The sequence below is a fragment of the Carcharodon carcharias genome, chromosome 10 (assembly GCF_017639515.1).
Source record: "Carcharodon carcharias isolate sCarCar2 chromosome 10, sCarCar2.pri, whole genome shotgun sequence".
NCBI classification, from domain to species: Eukaryota; Metazoa; Chordata; class Chondrichthyes; order Lamniformes; family Lamnidae; genus Carcharodon; species Carcharodon carcharias.
In genome coordinates this window covers 141,792,392-141,808,382 of record NC_054476.1, presented here as the reverse complement: position 1 = coordinate 141,808,382, position 15,991 = coordinate 141,792,392, and the positions used below count along the sequence as shown (strand labels likewise).

Genomic DNA, 15,991 nt, shown 5'->3' with positions numbered 1-15,991 from the left:
GGGGTGTAACTGAGAGTCAGATTAATTAGGGGATCTTTGTAGTAATTATAGTAGTAATTTTGTAGACATATGTATGTGCTTACAATTTTTCTTGTATTAATTGATTTATGAAAAAACTCTTGAGACTTGGTGGTCTCATTACTACTGAATTCAAAGCCTGCATCTCAAAACATACAAATTGCAAAAATGGATTATGACAGTTGTTTCAAGTTTCCCTCTGGAATTTGAACAACTCAGCCCTTGCCTTCGACTGTGTAATAATATCTCCTTCTCGACTCTTAGTCAGGCGATTCTCTATTAATGTGTGGGACTGGAGAAACTGTACCACCCACATGAAGATGTCAGAGTCACATGACCAAGTGTTGCAAAGGAGAAAGCCTATGGCTTAGACTGAGTTTCACCTAGTCTTGTACATCTGCACATATAATAAATCAATTATTGTTCAGATTTTTAAAAACTCATTCATGGGATGTGGGCTTAGCTGGTTGGGCCAACATTTATTGCCCATCCCAAATTGCCGTTATGAAGGTGGTGGTGAGCCGCCTTCTTGAACCGCTGCAGTCCATGTGGTGTAGGTACACCCACAGTGTATCTTTGTCTCTGCAACCATTTCTTAGCCTGTCACAACCAACACACCCCCAAGGACAAAGACACAGAAACACCCCCAACACACCAGGTTGGGGGTGGGTGGCAGTTTTTATGCCTCTTTCCCCGGTGTGTTGGGGGGGTTTCTGTGTCTTTGTCCTTGGGGGGAAGGGATAGAGAATTTCTGTTTCTGTCCCGGGGTGGGGGGTTTCTGCTTCTCTGTCCCTCAGGGGTAGGGAGTTTCAATGTCTCTGTCCCGGGGGGGAGGGGGAGTTTCTGTGTCTCAGTCCCGGTTGTGGGGGGGTGGGGGGGGGGGGGGGTAGTTCCTGTGTCTCTGTCCCGAGGGGTGGAGAGTTTCTGTGTCTGTCCTGGGGGGTGGGGAGTTCCTGTGTCTCTGTCCCGAGGGGTGGGGAGTTTGTGTGTCTCTATCCTGGCAGGTGGGGAGTTTCTGTGTCTGGGGGGTGGGGGGGGGGGGTGGGGGGTGATGGTGGGGAGTTCCCGTGTCTCTGTCCCGAGGGGTGGGGAATTTCTGTGTCTCTATCCTGGGGGCTGGGAACTTCTGCACCTCTGTCCCTAGGGGTGAGGGTGTGGGATGAGGGGTGGGGAGTTTCTGTGTCTCTGTCCCGATGGTGCAGGGTAGGGGGCAGTTTCTGCGTCTCTATCGTGGGGGGTGGTGAATTTCTGTGTCTCTGGCCTGCGACGGTGGGAGGAGTTTATGTGTCTCTTTCTTGGGGGAGGGAGGGGGGCGTTTCTCTGTCTCTGTCCCGGGGGGGGGGGGTGTAATTTCTGTGTCTTCCTGCCTTTCTTGGCATTTCCTGGTTCCGGGTCACGTGCTCCCAGTGTAGCCAAACGGAGGGTCATGTGACCGGTCAGCTGATGCCCGCTCAACAGCGGCTTGGAGCAGCGGGAGGTGAGTGTGGGACCGAGAGGTGAGTTTGGGACCGGGATCAGCCGCTCCCCTTCCCGAAATCAGAAAAAAGAGAAGAACAAAACCTGGAGCCGGATTAAAAATAGAGAGAATTCATCAGCAACTAACCCAATAAACCCTGGGAGTGTTTGATGGGGACAGTGTAGAGGGAGCATTACTCTGTATCTAACCCCATGCTGTACCTGTCCTGGGAGTGTTTGATGGTGACAGTGTAGAGGGAGCTTTACTCTGTATCTAGCTCCGTGCTGTTCTTGTCCTGGGAGTGTTTGATGGGGACAGTGTAGAGGGAGCTTTACTCTGTATCTAACCCCGTGCTGTACCTGTCCTGGGAGTGTTTGATGGGGACAGTGTAGAGGGAGCTTTACTCTGTATCTAACCCTGTGCTGTAGCTGTCCTGGGAGTGTTTGATGGGGACAGTGTAGAGAGAGCTTTACTCTGTATCTAACCCCGTGCTGTACCTGTCCTGGGAGTGTTTGATGGGGACAGTGTAAGGGAGCTTTACTCTGTATCTAACCCTGTGCTGTACTTGTCCTGGGAGTGTTTGATGGGGACAGTGTACAGGGAGCTTTACTCTGTATCTAACCCTGTGCTGTACCTGTCCTGGGAGTGTTTGATGGGGACAGTGTAGAGGCAGCTTTACTCTGTTTCTAACCCTGTGCTGTACCTGTCCTGGGAGTGTTTGATGGCGACAGTGTAGAGGCAGCTTTACTCTGTTTCTAACTCTGTGCTGTACCTGTCCTGGGAGTGTTTGATGGGGACAGTGTAGAGGGAGATTTACTCTGTATCTAACCCCGTGCTGTAGCTGTCCTGGGAGTGTTTGATGGGGACAGTGTAGAGGGAGCTTTACTCTGTATCTAACCCCGTGCTGTACCTGTCCTGGGAGTGTTTGATGGGGACAGTGTAGAGGGAGCTTTACTCTGTATCTAACCCCGTGCTGTAGCTGTCCTGGGAGTGTTTGATGGGGACAGTGTAAATGGAGCTTTACTCTGTTTTTAACCCCGTGCTGTACTACTTTCAGCATGACAACAAATTATCTGGTCATTTTGGTATTGCTCTTTGTGGGATCTTGCTGTTTGCAAATTAGCAGCTGTGTTTCCTCCATAACAAATTGGTTATATTTCCAACAGTTCTCCATTAACCATGAAGTGTTTGGGGATGCTGAGGCTCTGAATGATGCTGCAGGAGGAGCAGGTTGCTTTTGCAGGTATTCCCAGGGCCAGAAAATTGTCTGTTGACCTTTTGTGAAGTTTAATTTTGCTCTGCTTTGTCTTTTTTTTGAAGGTGAGACTGTCCTGACCGAGGACTGATTCCAGGACAGCTGATGGCCTTCAAGTCTCAACAGGCGGGTCGTGAGAATGGAGTGCCTCGTTGACAGCATTGAGAAGGATTTGGGCATCGAAAGGAAGCAGCTGGTGTTAGGGGAAAGATGCCAGTGGGTGGCATATGTGCCAGTGAAGTGGCTGAACAGCCTGAAGGAGAGGAAGCTGCTTCCGAGCTCCTGCCCCAGGCCCGAGGGTGTCAGTGAGGCTGAGATCGCAACCTTCCTCCAGCCCTCAGTCAACAAGCTCCCTGCTGGCTGGACCCGAATCTCCATCCAGACCCTGAGGAAGAGTCGGCTGGCTTACCACATATCACGGAGATCCAGCTCCCCCCCAGGATGGTCAGATGAAGCAGGGAGAGTGGGCGGAGGGCTTGATTTGGACACGGTTTCTGGCTTCATGAAACACGTGGCTGACCAGAATTACAGAAACCTGTGGCGGAAGGCACATGGGAGCTACATCAGGCCCCACACAGTTAGCATGGAGAAACCAGGGCCTTCCTGCCTCGAGTCTGTGAAGGGCTCGCTCAGCAGGCTGCTGGGCTGCAGCTTTATACACATTGGTGGTGATTCCTCACTCACTAAAGAGGCTGGACCTTACCCATCCCCCATCAGCCAAGGGACACATCCCAATCTCCTCCCTGCTGAGGCCTTGCTCGAGTCAGCCCACTTCCTGTATGTGATCCAGCCCTTCTCTCGCTACTCTTTGCGGGATGTTGTGACATACAGCCCTGCCAAGCTCGCCAGCAGCCATGCCAAGGTGCTCTTTATCCTCTTCCAGGTCCTACAAGCTATGCGGGCCTGTCATCGTGAGGGATTGGCCTGTGGCAGCCTGTCCTTGAACCAGCTGATGGTGGATGAGAGACTCTGGACCCAGCTCCAGCTCAGCCTCTCTGACTACGAGAGGCCGGAGTGTGCGGAGCTGATCAGGGGCGAGGCTGGCCAACAGGGTGGTGAGCGGGCAGACTGCAGTGGGCAGCTGGAGAAGCTGCCAGGACTCCTTACCGACTGGGTTCACGGGAGGATCAGCAACTTCAGCTATCTGATGGGGCTGAACAGGTTGGCAGGACGGAGACCTGGGGATCCCAACTACCACCCCGTGCTGCCCTGGGTGGTGGACTTCACTGTCCCTTACGGAAAATTCCGGGACCTTCGCAAATCCAAATTTCGACTGAACAAAGGAGACAAGCAGCTGGACTTCACCTATCAGATGACTAAGGAGGCCTTTGTGGCTGGAGGTCAGACTGGGGAACAGCTTCATGTGCCTCATCACATCTCTGATATCCTCTCTGACATCACCTACTATGTTTACAAAGCTCGCCGAACGCCTCGTTCTGTCTTGTGCAGCCACGTGAGATCCCAGTGGGAACCCAATGAATATCCAGCAAGCATGGAGCGGATGCAATCCTGGACACCAGATGAATGCATCCCAGAGTTTTACACTGATCCCACCATCTTCCAGTCCATCCACCCTGACATGCCAGACCTGGATATTCCGGCCTGGTGCGGTTCCTACCAGGAATTCATCGACATTCACCGCAAACTACTGGAATCAAAGGAAGTCTCACTCAATCTCCACCACTGGATAGATCTGACATTCGGATACAAACTGACTGGGAAGGAAGCGGTTAAAGCTAAGAATGTGTGCTTACACCTGGTGGACAGTCACACTCACCTGACCAGCTATGGGGTGGTCCAGCTGTTTAACCAACCGCACCCTCAGCGACTGGTAGGAGGCAGCTATGCTCCACCGGAGGCACCTGCCATCACCCGACACCTGAAGGATGTGGCAGAGCGGTGCTCTGAGATACGGGCAGCCAGCCCCATTAACGGGGTGGTCCCAGAGACAGCGGGCTCAGAGGGGGCTTGGCCAGTGGAGCAAGATTCTGGAGATCATTCGAAGGAGGAGGATCTGGAGGAGGGCACGGAAGCACTGGATTCCCTGTCAGCTTTCGATGAATCCTTGGACCAATCATCTCCCGCCCCAATCGGCAATCTCTCGACAGTCGATCCTCGGTCTCTTGTCAGCAGAATGAACCGTAACCAAGGGGCAGCTAATCATGAGCTGCTCGATGCCAGGATCTCCCTCCCCGAAGGTTTCAATCCTCTGCAGGCTTTGGAGGAGCTGGTAAAACTTGATAACTTCCTGGTGCGAGGATTGTATAGTGAGCTGCCAGAGAGAACCCACACAGATCAGACTCGCGAGCTCTCCTTCTCTCAGTTAGTCCAGAGAGACATGCAAGCGTTTGGAGTCCTCATTGCTGAAATCTTCTTTGCCCATCGGCTGAAAGCTCTTGCGCAGAACGCTCCTCTCCTGGATCGTTTCCTAGCTGTGAGGAAACTGTGCCTCCACCATATGAAGGAGATTGCAGCTCCACTTCAACAGGCCACATCCACGTTACTCCAGCTTCAAGTGAGCCCTGAGGAGTTATTGAAGACTCGAACGCATCGGGATCAGGTCAGCCTGTTTGAGTATCAGCCTGTCTTTGAAGGGTTACCTCCACCCAGCCCATCCCAGCTGCTCAGTCCCTGTTGCCCCATCATCTCCTTCCCTTTTTATTTCAACTCTCTTCACCGATTTGTCTGCATTTACTATTCACACTGGGCAGAGGATGGTGATCAAGGACGGGATTTTGTCTTCTCTCTCTGGCAACAGTTGGATAAGCTCCTGGAGAAGGTGCAGCCAGAGGGGCTGGAGATTCTTTTGCCTTTCATCCTTGGGCTCATGTCCAATGATTTGACTGCTGTCTACGCTGCCTGGTATTTCTTTGAGCCCATTTCCCGTGCTCTGGGACCTCGCAATTCTTACCGATACCTCCTGAAGCCTCTGGTGGGGGTCTACGAGAAGCCTGGTTACCTCTGTGGCCGTTTCTATCTGTACACTGATTGTTTCATCGTTCAATTGATTGTGCGGCTGGGCCTCCAGCCGTTCCTCAACAGCCTCCTGCCCCATATCTTACAGGTCCTCACTGGGCAGGAAGGGGCTGAGGAGAGCCAGGTATTGGGGGGTGCAGTGGATGATGAGGAAGGTGTCTCTGCCAGTCCTGACTCCTATAGCAGCGCTGAGCTGAAGGGCGCAGCAGAACACAGATCTTCTAGCTTTGTGGACTTCTCCTCTGGCATCAGCTTCAGTGACCAGGCTGAGCTGACTGAGAGCGAGGACTTCCAGAATGGGATCTTCCTGAGTGAGCGGGAGCAGGAGTCCGTCAGCCTGGGGAAGCTGAGTGACAAGAGCAGCAACAGTGATGCCTCTGCTGAGGATTGTGGCACAGACTCCGACTCTAAGGAGAGGCTGAGCCTTCGCTCAACAGACAGCAATCGGGATTTCAAACTGATGGAGGGCTTCCTGCAGCCAGGAGACGAGGAGGAGGAGGAGCAGGAGGAGGAGGAGGGTGAGGGTGAGGTGGCTCCAGAATCAGCAACTTTTTGTTCTCCACCTGCCCCTGACCCCAGGGAGAATGAAACACTCACCAAGGCGGGTAATCTGGATGAGGAGGAAGATGAGGAGCTGAGTGAAGGGAAGGAGCAGAAGATATTGCTCGGTAAGTGAGGCTCTATTCCGATGTTTTTTTAATTCCCTATAGCTGAATATTGTTCCGTGCTGATTGGATTTGAGGGGATCCCTCCCTCTTCCAGCATTTGGATGCAGGGGTCGGGGTGGTGAGTGGGTGGGAGGTAGTGATAAGGGGGAGGGGATGTGGATTTGTAGCTGAGCTCCTTGTGGAGGGTGGACCCGCTTGTTGTTCTAACGCATCTCAGTACAGTGAGTGCGTTGAATGTGTGCACACAGGTAGGGGGTCACAGCGAGCTAGCATGGGTGGGTCGGGGGTCACGGCGAGCGAGCGCGGGTGGGTTGGGGGTCACAGCGAGCGAGCACGGGCGGGTCGGTGTCATGGGTGAGCGCGGGTGGGTCGGGGGGTCATGGGCGAGGGCGGGCGGGTCGGGAGGTCACGGTGAGGGCAGGCAGGTCAGGGGGTCACAGCGCGGGGGGGTCAAGGGGGTCACGGCGAGGGCGGGCGGGTTGGGGGTCACGGCGAGGGTGGGTCAGGGGGTCATGGTGAGGGTGGGTGGGTCGGGAGGGTCACGGAGAGGGCGGGTGGGTCGGGGGGGTCACCGGGCGGGTGGGTCGGGGGGTCACGGAGAGGGCGGGTGGGTCGGGGGGTCACGGCGAGGGCGGGTCGGGGGGGTCACCCGGTCGGGGGGTGCAATGCAATGGGTGGGTTAAGGCTGAAGTGAGTGTGTTCCTGGAGCTGTCCTGCCTGCAGGTGACTGTTTGATTTTTCTCTCTGACAGACACAGCCTGTAAGACAGTGAAATGGTTGTCGGCGAGGCTCGGACCAACGCTCAGCTCCAGATATATTGTCCGCAATCTCCTGCGTCTGCTCATCAGCTGCTACTTTGGTAATTTAACCTTTTCAGGCCCAATCCCATCGAGTTGTTGTTGAATTTCCAATGACTTTCTTGGTTTAAACATGTTCAATAATCTTACAGTTGTTCCTACCTGTTTGAACTTCCTGCAGTAACCATGGTGATGGCAGGTTATGGCCTTAGCTGTGGCCTAAGCTTATAGAAGCTCCAAAGCCCTCTTGGTTGGCCTTTACTTTAAAAAAAAATCCTTTTGAAGTTTGAGACCCATTAACCTCATCATCAGGGCAGGATAGTGTTGCTGACACCTGTGGCTCCCTTGTTGCTGCAGTTTTGAAATCTGGTGATGGAGTGTGTGTGCCCTGTGCGTGGAATCGGGAATGTAACAATCCCAGTGAGTGACAGAGTGATACAGCAGCCCTGGTGAACCATGTTGAGACTCACTAGCTTTACAGGTCAAAGGTCATGTCTCCAGAGGAATGGTCAGTCTGCATTCAGTTGGGGGAAGGGTGCCCATTTGAAATTTTGAGGCACTCTGATTGTAAACTCCTCCCCTCCCATTTCACTTCTCATTCTCTGAACTGCTGGCTGAAGTAGATTCAGAATTGCAGAAACTCTGTGCTCTGTGTTTATCCAGCATTCTCAGCACAGAAACAGGCCATTCAGCCCACCTGGTCTATTCCATTGTTTATCCTTCACATGAGCCTCCTCTCACCCTATCCCCGTGTCCTTCTATTCCTTTCTCCCTCATGTGCTTATCCAGCTTCCCCCTAATTGTGTCTATAGTATTCAATGTAACCACTACCACATTCTCCCCACTCTCTGGGTAAAGAAGTTTCTCCTGATTCCCTATTGGATTTATTAGTGACTGTCTTATATTGATGGCCCTTCGTTCTCGACTCCCCTGCAAGTAAATGAAATGTCTCAGTCTAATGTATCAAACCCTTTAATAATTAAAAAAGTCTTGATTGGGTCACCCCCTCAGCCTTCTCTTTTCTAGTGAGAAGGTGGTGGTGAGCTGTCTTCTTGAAGCCCCTGTTGTCTATGTGGTGTAGGTACATCCACAGTGCTGTTAGGAAAGGAGTTCCAGGATTTTGACCCAGTGACAGTGAAGGAATGGCCGATATATTTCCAAGTCAGGACGGTGAATGAATGGAGGGGAATTTACAGGTGGAGGTGTTCCCATGTGCCTGCTGCCCTTGTCCTTCTAGGTGGTAGTGGTCGTGGGTTTGGAAGGTGCTGTCGAAGGAGCCTTGGTGAATTCCCGCAGTGCATCTTGTAGTTGGTACGCACACTGCTGCTACTGTGCGTCAGTGGTGGAGGGAGGAAGGGAGTGTTTAGGATGAGTGGGAGGTGGGATTGAACAGGGAGTTCAATGTTGAACTCTGGTGAATAGTGCAAGGATATGTTGGGGTTGGACCTGGTGGGGTTGAGTTTCTTGTTCCAGCTTCACTGTGTTGGAGAGTGAGTTTTTGACCACACTCCGACAGAGTCTTCGAGCTACTGGGCTCCATGTAGAATGTGGGATTGATTCAGTGTGTGGATGGGGATGGGAACCCAGGGGATCAGCTGCTGGTAATGTGTGTGGTTTCAATTGTTGCTTTGTCTTAAACGCTGGATGGGGGAGGGCTGGGGTGGGCCAAGTAGGGTAACTGAAACAGTGATATCCCCCTATAATGTTTAACTCACAGCCTTACAACCCAGCTGAAATGAATGGAATGAATTTGAATTCTGACCTTCACCTCCCTGCAGGTTGTGAGAAACATCAGTTTGTGTCGATGGGTGATGACAATCTGACTCATGTTGGGAATATCTACGAGAGGCGGCCAGTGCTGGGGGACCTGATTGCAAAGCCGGTCTTGGAATGTCTGATGTATGTGGCTCAGTTGTATGGGGAGCCGGTGCTTACATATCAGTGCCTCATTTACATCGCCTATGTGGTAAGGTCAAAATAGGCAAGTTTCAGACTCTCATCTGCTCCCAAGCTGACTTTCACCAGTGTATGTTTTTGAGAGAGCACCGAGTGGGAGGAGAGGGGAATATTGTGTTTTGCCTTAAACTGTTATTGATGCCCTTTCTAACCTGTTGTATTGGGTTTTGGTTATCACAGGCCACTCTGTAAGGGGCCTTGATGTCCCTTACGATCTAGAGTGTGCCTTTACCTGCCCATAGTCTTGCATGGACAGAGATATTTTGTTTACTGGAATATATCTGGCCTCAAAATCTCATTATTAGGAACTGGAGGCTTCTCCTCTCCACCTGACAGAGGCTCACAGTATAAACAGCAGCTTGCACTGATATAGCATCTTTTAATGTCGTGAAACGTTCCAAGGAACTTCTCAGTAACTTAATCAGACAGAATTTGACACCAAGCCATACGATACTCAACCCTCATTGTTCGAGTTTATCCAAGCTGTCAGTAATTTCATCTGATGAAGAGTCATACGGACTTGAAACGTTAACTCTGTCTTCATCTCCACAGATGCTGTCAGACCTGCTGAGTGTTTCCAGCTATTTTTGTTTTTTTGTTCAGTAATTTCATCATCTTCTGTGGGTCTTCCCTTGACTGAAGAGTCTGATGCAGGATCAGCATGTTTGTTCACAGAACTGGCAATTCATGTCATCATAGGTCCTGCTTGGGGGAGCTTCTGCAGCTGTGCCACCTCTGGCCTTCCTCTGGCCATGCTGGATGTTATGAGTTTGATGTAGATGGCCCTTGAAGCATACTGAACAAAATTTCAGTGCTTGCCTCCATATGGGCTGGTCAGCTTTCCCTAGAGAGATGGTCTACAAGGCAGAAGTTTGTAAGGCTCTTTTTAAGGGGTCCTTGTATGATTTGTACTGAACACCTTGATGTCAGTTCCCCATAAAAGATCTGCTTGGGGATTCTGTAATCGTCCATGTGGGAGAGACGGCCTACCCATTGAAGTTGAATTTTCTGGAGGGTGGCCTCCCAGTTGTTGAGCCTAGCATGATGAAGGACCTCATTGTTTGTGATTTTGTTCTGTCATTGAATGCTCATGATGGACCTCGGGTATCTTTGGTGGAAGCGTTCCAGAGCTTTGATGCGGTGTCTTTCACAGACCCAGGATTCTAGGCCATATGGTAAGGACAATGGCGTGATAGAGTTTGACTTTAGTCTTCAGCTTAATGCCATGCTGTTTCCAGACATGATCATGGAATTGGCTCTGGGCAGAACTTGCTTTCAAGATGCGTGCACTGATATCTTTACGAATAGTGGCATCACTAGAGAGCACATTATCAAGTTGTGAGGGTTTTTATACAGCCTTGAGACTGGTACCGTCAATGGTTATGTCTGTTGCTTCATGGTGTGTGCCTGGAGACTGGTACCTCCTCTTCTGTAAACCCCCCCCAAGCCCTAGTGTTGTTCACATCACACTACCTCGGAGATGAAGAGTTTTCAAGAAAAATAAATTAAGGCTCATAAAATGTTATAAAACATGTCTCCTCATGTGACTCTGTCACATGAGCAGAGACATATTATTAAATACATTTTAAAACTTTTATTTTATTTTTATTTGCTCTTGGAACCCTCAACCCGCCCGAGGATGAGGTTTCCTAAAAAGGCCGCTTGGCCTTTTAGCCTGCCCGCCAATCGTAAGGCTGGACAGGCAGCGAAAAATGTAACTTCATTAAGACTTTAATGGTTTTAACAGGCCTTTTAATTGTCAGCGGGTGTGCTGCTGATCCCACACACGCCCGCCAACTGAAATATCACGTGACTGCGCGTTAACATCGGGGCGCTTGCCTGATGTCAACCCCCGTCATTTTATGCTCGAGCGGGTCAGATGCGTGCCCGCCCGCCTGCTGAGGTAAAACTTTTGCCCCGGGGCTTCCATAGGTGCAGGAGGACCAGAGCAGACAGATCAGGTCCAACACTGCAGCCAGGGTGTGTGGAGAGCTTTCTCACTATGGTGTAGTGCTGCTGCTGGTGAGAGCTGTGGGATTTCAGTTCCTCAGAAACTTCTGCAATGAATCAGCCCTTGTTGTGCTCTGACCTCAGCCATGGACATAACCAGCTAATTGTGTATTGGGTGTAGATACCTGTTCGTCCTGGCTGCAGGTATCTAAGAGTTTGTTCACAATCAATTTTCAGTACAGGTAGGATGGAATAATATAGCTTCAATGTAGGGAAGGCAAGTTAAACCAGGCATTGCCTGAGGGCTGTGAGTGTTGATCACAGACCAGGACATTAAAATTTTCACTTGACAGCGGTGGATCAGTGAGTAGCACACTCACCTCGGAGGCAGAATGTTGTGGATTCCAGTACCATTCCAATAACTTGAGCACAAGATGCATATGACACTCTGCGGTACTGGGGGAATGCTGCACTGTCAGAGGTGCTGTCTTTCAGATCAGCCATGATTGTGTTAAATGGCGAAGCAGGTTCAAGGGGCTGAATAGCCTACTCCTCCTTGTTCGTATGTTCATATGTTCAAAATTTGAAACCAAGGCCAGTCTGCCCTGTCAGGTTCCACTGCACTTTGAAGAAGAACAGCAAAATTTGACCCAGTGTCCTGGCCAGTATTTACCCCTCAGTCAAAGCTGGTCATAATCACATTGCTGTTTGTGGGATCTTGCTGTGTGTGGATTAGCTGCCGCATTTCCAACATTACAAGTTACTGCACTTCAAAGCTACTTTTATGGTGGTTCGGTAAATAGAATAGAGAGGAACATAAAATGACAAAGAGATGTTGATGGATGGAGTAAGTGGGCGAAACTGGAGATGGATTTCAATGAAGGTGAGGGTGAGATCATCGATTTTGCACCAAAAAGATCCAAATATTATTCAAATGGGGAGCAGTGAGGATCCGAAGGGATTGAGGGATCCATGTACACGGAGGACTCGAATAATGGACGGGTACAAAATAAAACAGAAAGATTCATGGAATAAGACCATAAGACATAGGAGCAGAAATTAGGCCATTCGGCCCATCAAGTCTGCTCCGCCATTCAGTCATGGCTGATAAGTTTCTCAACCCCATTCTCCCGCCTTCTCCCCGTAATCTTTGATCCCCATACCAATCAAGAACCGATCTATCTCGTTCTTAAATACACTCAATGACCTGGCCTCCACAGCCTTCTGTGGCAATGAATTCCATAGGTTCACCGCTCTCTGTCTAAAGAAGTTTCTCCTCATCTCTGTTCTAAAAGGTCTTCCCTTTATTCTGAGGCTGTGCCCTCGGGTCCCAGTCTCTCCTACTAATGGAAACAACTTCCCCACGCCCACTCTATCCAGGCCTTTCAGTATTCTGTAAGTTTCAATCAGATCCCCCCTTATCCTTCTAAACTCCATTGAGTATAGACCCAGAGTCCTCAAACGTTCCTCATATGTTAAGTCTTTCATTCCTGGGATCGTTCTCATGAACCTCCTCTGGACCCTCTCCAAGGCCAGCACATCCTTCCTGAGATACGGGGCCCAAAATTGCTCACAATATTCTAAATGTGGTCTGGTCAAAGACTTATAAAGCCTCAGCAGCACATCCCTGCTTTTATATTCTAGTCCTCTTGAAATAAATGCCAAATGTTACCCTTTATAAAGAGAGAGTTGAGATATAAAGAGGAGTCAGTTTTGCTACAGATATATACAAAGCCCTGGTTAGACTGCATCTGAAGAGCTGTGTACAATTGTGGGTACCATACATTGGGATATGTTGATCTTGGGTGGAGTGTAGCACAGATCCACCAGAGCATTCCCAGGGCTCCAAGGGTTAGATTATGAGGAGAGAATACATAAACTAAGCTCGTTCCCTAGAAGACAGATGGTTAAGTGGTGATTTGATTGAGTTTTAAAGGAATCTATAGGATAGATAGATGTTACGATTTTCTGCTGATAGAGCAGTACAGGGACATAACCTTAAAAATCTGAGCCAGGACATTCAGGAGAGAAGTTCAAAGGTGATACAAGTGTTGAAAACTCTCCCACAAGAAGCTGTAGATGCTGGAAGTCAATTAGTAACTTTCAATCTGAGGTTGATGAGAGTTTTGCTGGAAGAGGATGTGAAAGGATGTAAGTAGTGGGGGCAAGGGATCAAATTTGGGAAGATGTGGTAAATCAAAGAGTAGAGGCAAGAGAGAAAGGCATTATTATGGGAAATAAAAATCAGATCGTGAGAGGAAGGGAAAGAGAGAACAAATCTAACAGTAAGTTAACTGATGAGACGAGAGATTATAAAAAGAATTAGGATAAAACTAAAGGCTCTGCATCTGAATGTACAAAGCATTCGAAACAAAACAGATGAACTGAGAGTGTCTGTAGAGATATATAATTACGATTTGATAGCCGTTACGGAGACATGGCTGCAGGAGGACCTGGATTGGGTACAGGATATTTAGGAAGGGTGGAAGTGAGGGAAAAGTGGAGGAATGGCTCTGTTAGTTAATGATGGTATTAGCACGATAGAGAGGGATGACCTAAGTTCAGGAAACCAGGATGTGGAAACGGTTTGTGTAGAGCTGGGAAATGCTAAAGGCAAGAAGTCACTTGTGGGAGTCATGTACAGGCCCCCTAATAGTAACCACATGGTAGGGTTGAGCATAAAGGAAGAAATAATGGGAGCTTGTCAGAAAGGCATGGTGATAATCATGGGAGATTTTAATTTATGTATAGACTGGAAAAGTCAGATGGACAAAAGTAGCCTAGATAAGGAGTTTGTAGAATGTTTCTGGGATAGTTTCTTAGAACAGCATGTTCTGGAGCCAGCCAGAATCACTGAACACAATCTGGTGATGCTACATTAACAGTTGTTTGAACCAGTTGCACTAATTTGAGTAGGAAATGCCTCTCTCACACTCGCACAATAAGGTAAACAAATATCCCACCATTCAGTGACCAAGGACCAAAAGCAGTTGCAATGACAAAAAACACTCGCACACGGGAATAATCCAGAAATCTAGGTGGTGAGGGATGGAACTGGAGCCAACCTTTACACACTTTCATTAGTCTTTGTCTCAGATTTACGCATTACAAGCATGCACCTCCTCGCTCAACAACCACAGTTTCACCCTGATCGTTATACAGGAGCACAAATGAATCCTCAGTTAATATCCACCACCTCCATACAATTAATGGATATACAATTAACACACACTGCTTTTCCTCCTGCTGTTTTACCAGCTAATGCACAAACAGGTTAAAGTTCACACATACACCCCATGCCAATGTCTATTCAGGTCACATGACCAGCAAGGGTATCTATTATTAATTCTTTTATTTTTGTGAATTAGAAATGTAATTAAACACATCTGGATTCTCAATTTGCCATATATGGCTAGTTACTAGTCCATTGTACGACACTGGCTTAAGGTCATTTCACCGCTTTGAGGGACCACTTGCTGTGGCCGAGGGAATTGATGCTGGTCTGACCTCTGACCCTGCAGGTTGGCCCCAGCAACAGCTGGCGGCTGAACAGTCGGAAGGAGGCGGGGTTGCTGTCGGCTATGGTCCTGACACAGAAGATCATTGTTTACCTGTCTGACACCACCTTAATGGACGTGCTGCCCAAGATTAACCAGGATGTGCTTCTTCCCGTGCTGGAGGTGCTCACCTCCCCAAACACCAGGTGGGTCCAACGCCTGGACACCCCTCGGAGAATCCATCCGGCTCTCTCACAGGAACATGAATTAACCTCCAACACTGCTTCACAGGGTAGGACAGAGTTAGGTACCAGCTTTCACCCTCGAGGGCTGAGATTAACTCCAGGGCAGACACTGAATCTCGTCTACTTTCTGTACGAGTCCCAACAGAGAAGCCTCTGGATTGGCTCAGAAAACATGGGCCCAAATCGCCAGCTGCTCCAAATCCACCAATGGCCAGAGTGGGTTGGAAACACCGCACAGGATGTGAGCTGCTGGGAGAAATGGCAGAAAGGCAATTGATGCTGGTCAGGGCATTTCTGCAGTTAGAATTGAGGGCAGTGTAGAGGGAGCTTTACTCTGTATCTAACCCCGTGCTGTACCTGTCCTGGGAGTGTTTGATGGGGATAGTGTAGAGGGAGCTTTACTCTGTGTCTAACCCCGTGCTGTACCTGTCCTGGGAGTGTTTGATGGGGACAGTGTAGAGGGAGCTTTACTCTGTATCCAACCTGTGTTGTACCTGTCCTGGGAGTGTTTGATGGGGACAGTGTAGAGGGAGCTTTATTCTGTATCTGATCCTGTGCTGTACCTGTCCTGGGAATGGGAGTGTTTGATGGGGACAGTGTAGAGGGAGCTTTACTCTGTATCTAACCTATGCTGTACCTGTCCTGGGAGTGTTTGATGGGGACAGTGTAGAGGGAGCTTTACTCTGTATCTAACCCTGTGCTGTACCTGTCCTGGGAGTGTTTGATGGCGACAGTGTAGAGGGAGCTTTACTCTGTATCTAACCCCGTGCTGTACCTGTCCTGGGAGTGTTTGATGGGGACAGTGCAGAGGGAGCTTTACTCTGTGTCTAACCCCGTGCTGTACCTGTCCTGGGAGTGTTTGATGGGGACAGTGTAGAGGGAGCTTTACTCTGTATCTAACCCCAATCTGTACCTGTCCTGGGAGTGTTTGATGGGGACGGTGTAGAGGGAGCTTTACTCTGTATCTAACCCCGTGCTGTACCTGTCCTGGGAGTGTTTGATGGGGACAGTGTAGAGGGAGCTTTACTCTGTATCTAACCCTGTGCTGTACCTGTCCTGGGAGTGTTTGATGGGGACAGTGTAGAGGGAGCTTTACTCTGTATCTAACTCTGTGCTGTACCTGTCCTGGGAGTGTTTGATAGGGACAGTATAGAGGGAGCTTTACTCTGTATC

General features: G+C 49.6%; 1 protein-coding gene across 3 annotated transcripts in view; it reads left to right on the top strand.

The window, feature by feature from the left end:
• Nucleotides 1-1,428: 1,428 nt before the first annotated feature.
• The window catches only part of wdr81 (WD repeat domain 81), a 30,248-nt gene continuing 15,685 nt past the window's right edge, over nucleotides 1,429-15,991 (top strand). For 2 of the 3 annotated variants that reach the window (XM_041197327.1, XM_041197324.1), the window contains exons 1-5: nucleotides 1,454-1,514; nucleotides 2,795-6,373; nucleotides 7,125-7,232; nucleotides 8,949-9,136; nucleotides 14,598-14,779. In XM_041197327.1, the coding sequence (XP_041053261.1) occupies nucleotides 2,869-6,373; nucleotides 7,125-7,232; nucleotides 8,949-9,136; nucleotides 14,598-14,779 (3,983 nt within the window). In that variant the 5' untranslated portion in view covers nucleotides 1,454-1,514; nucleotides 2,795-2,868. Of the gene's footprint in view, nucleotides 1,515-2,794; nucleotides 6,374-7,124; nucleotides 7,233-8,948; nucleotides 9,137-14,597; nucleotides 14,780-15,991 lie in introns of all 3 variants that reach the window. The other variant, XM_041197325.1, reaches the window with a different exon arrangement.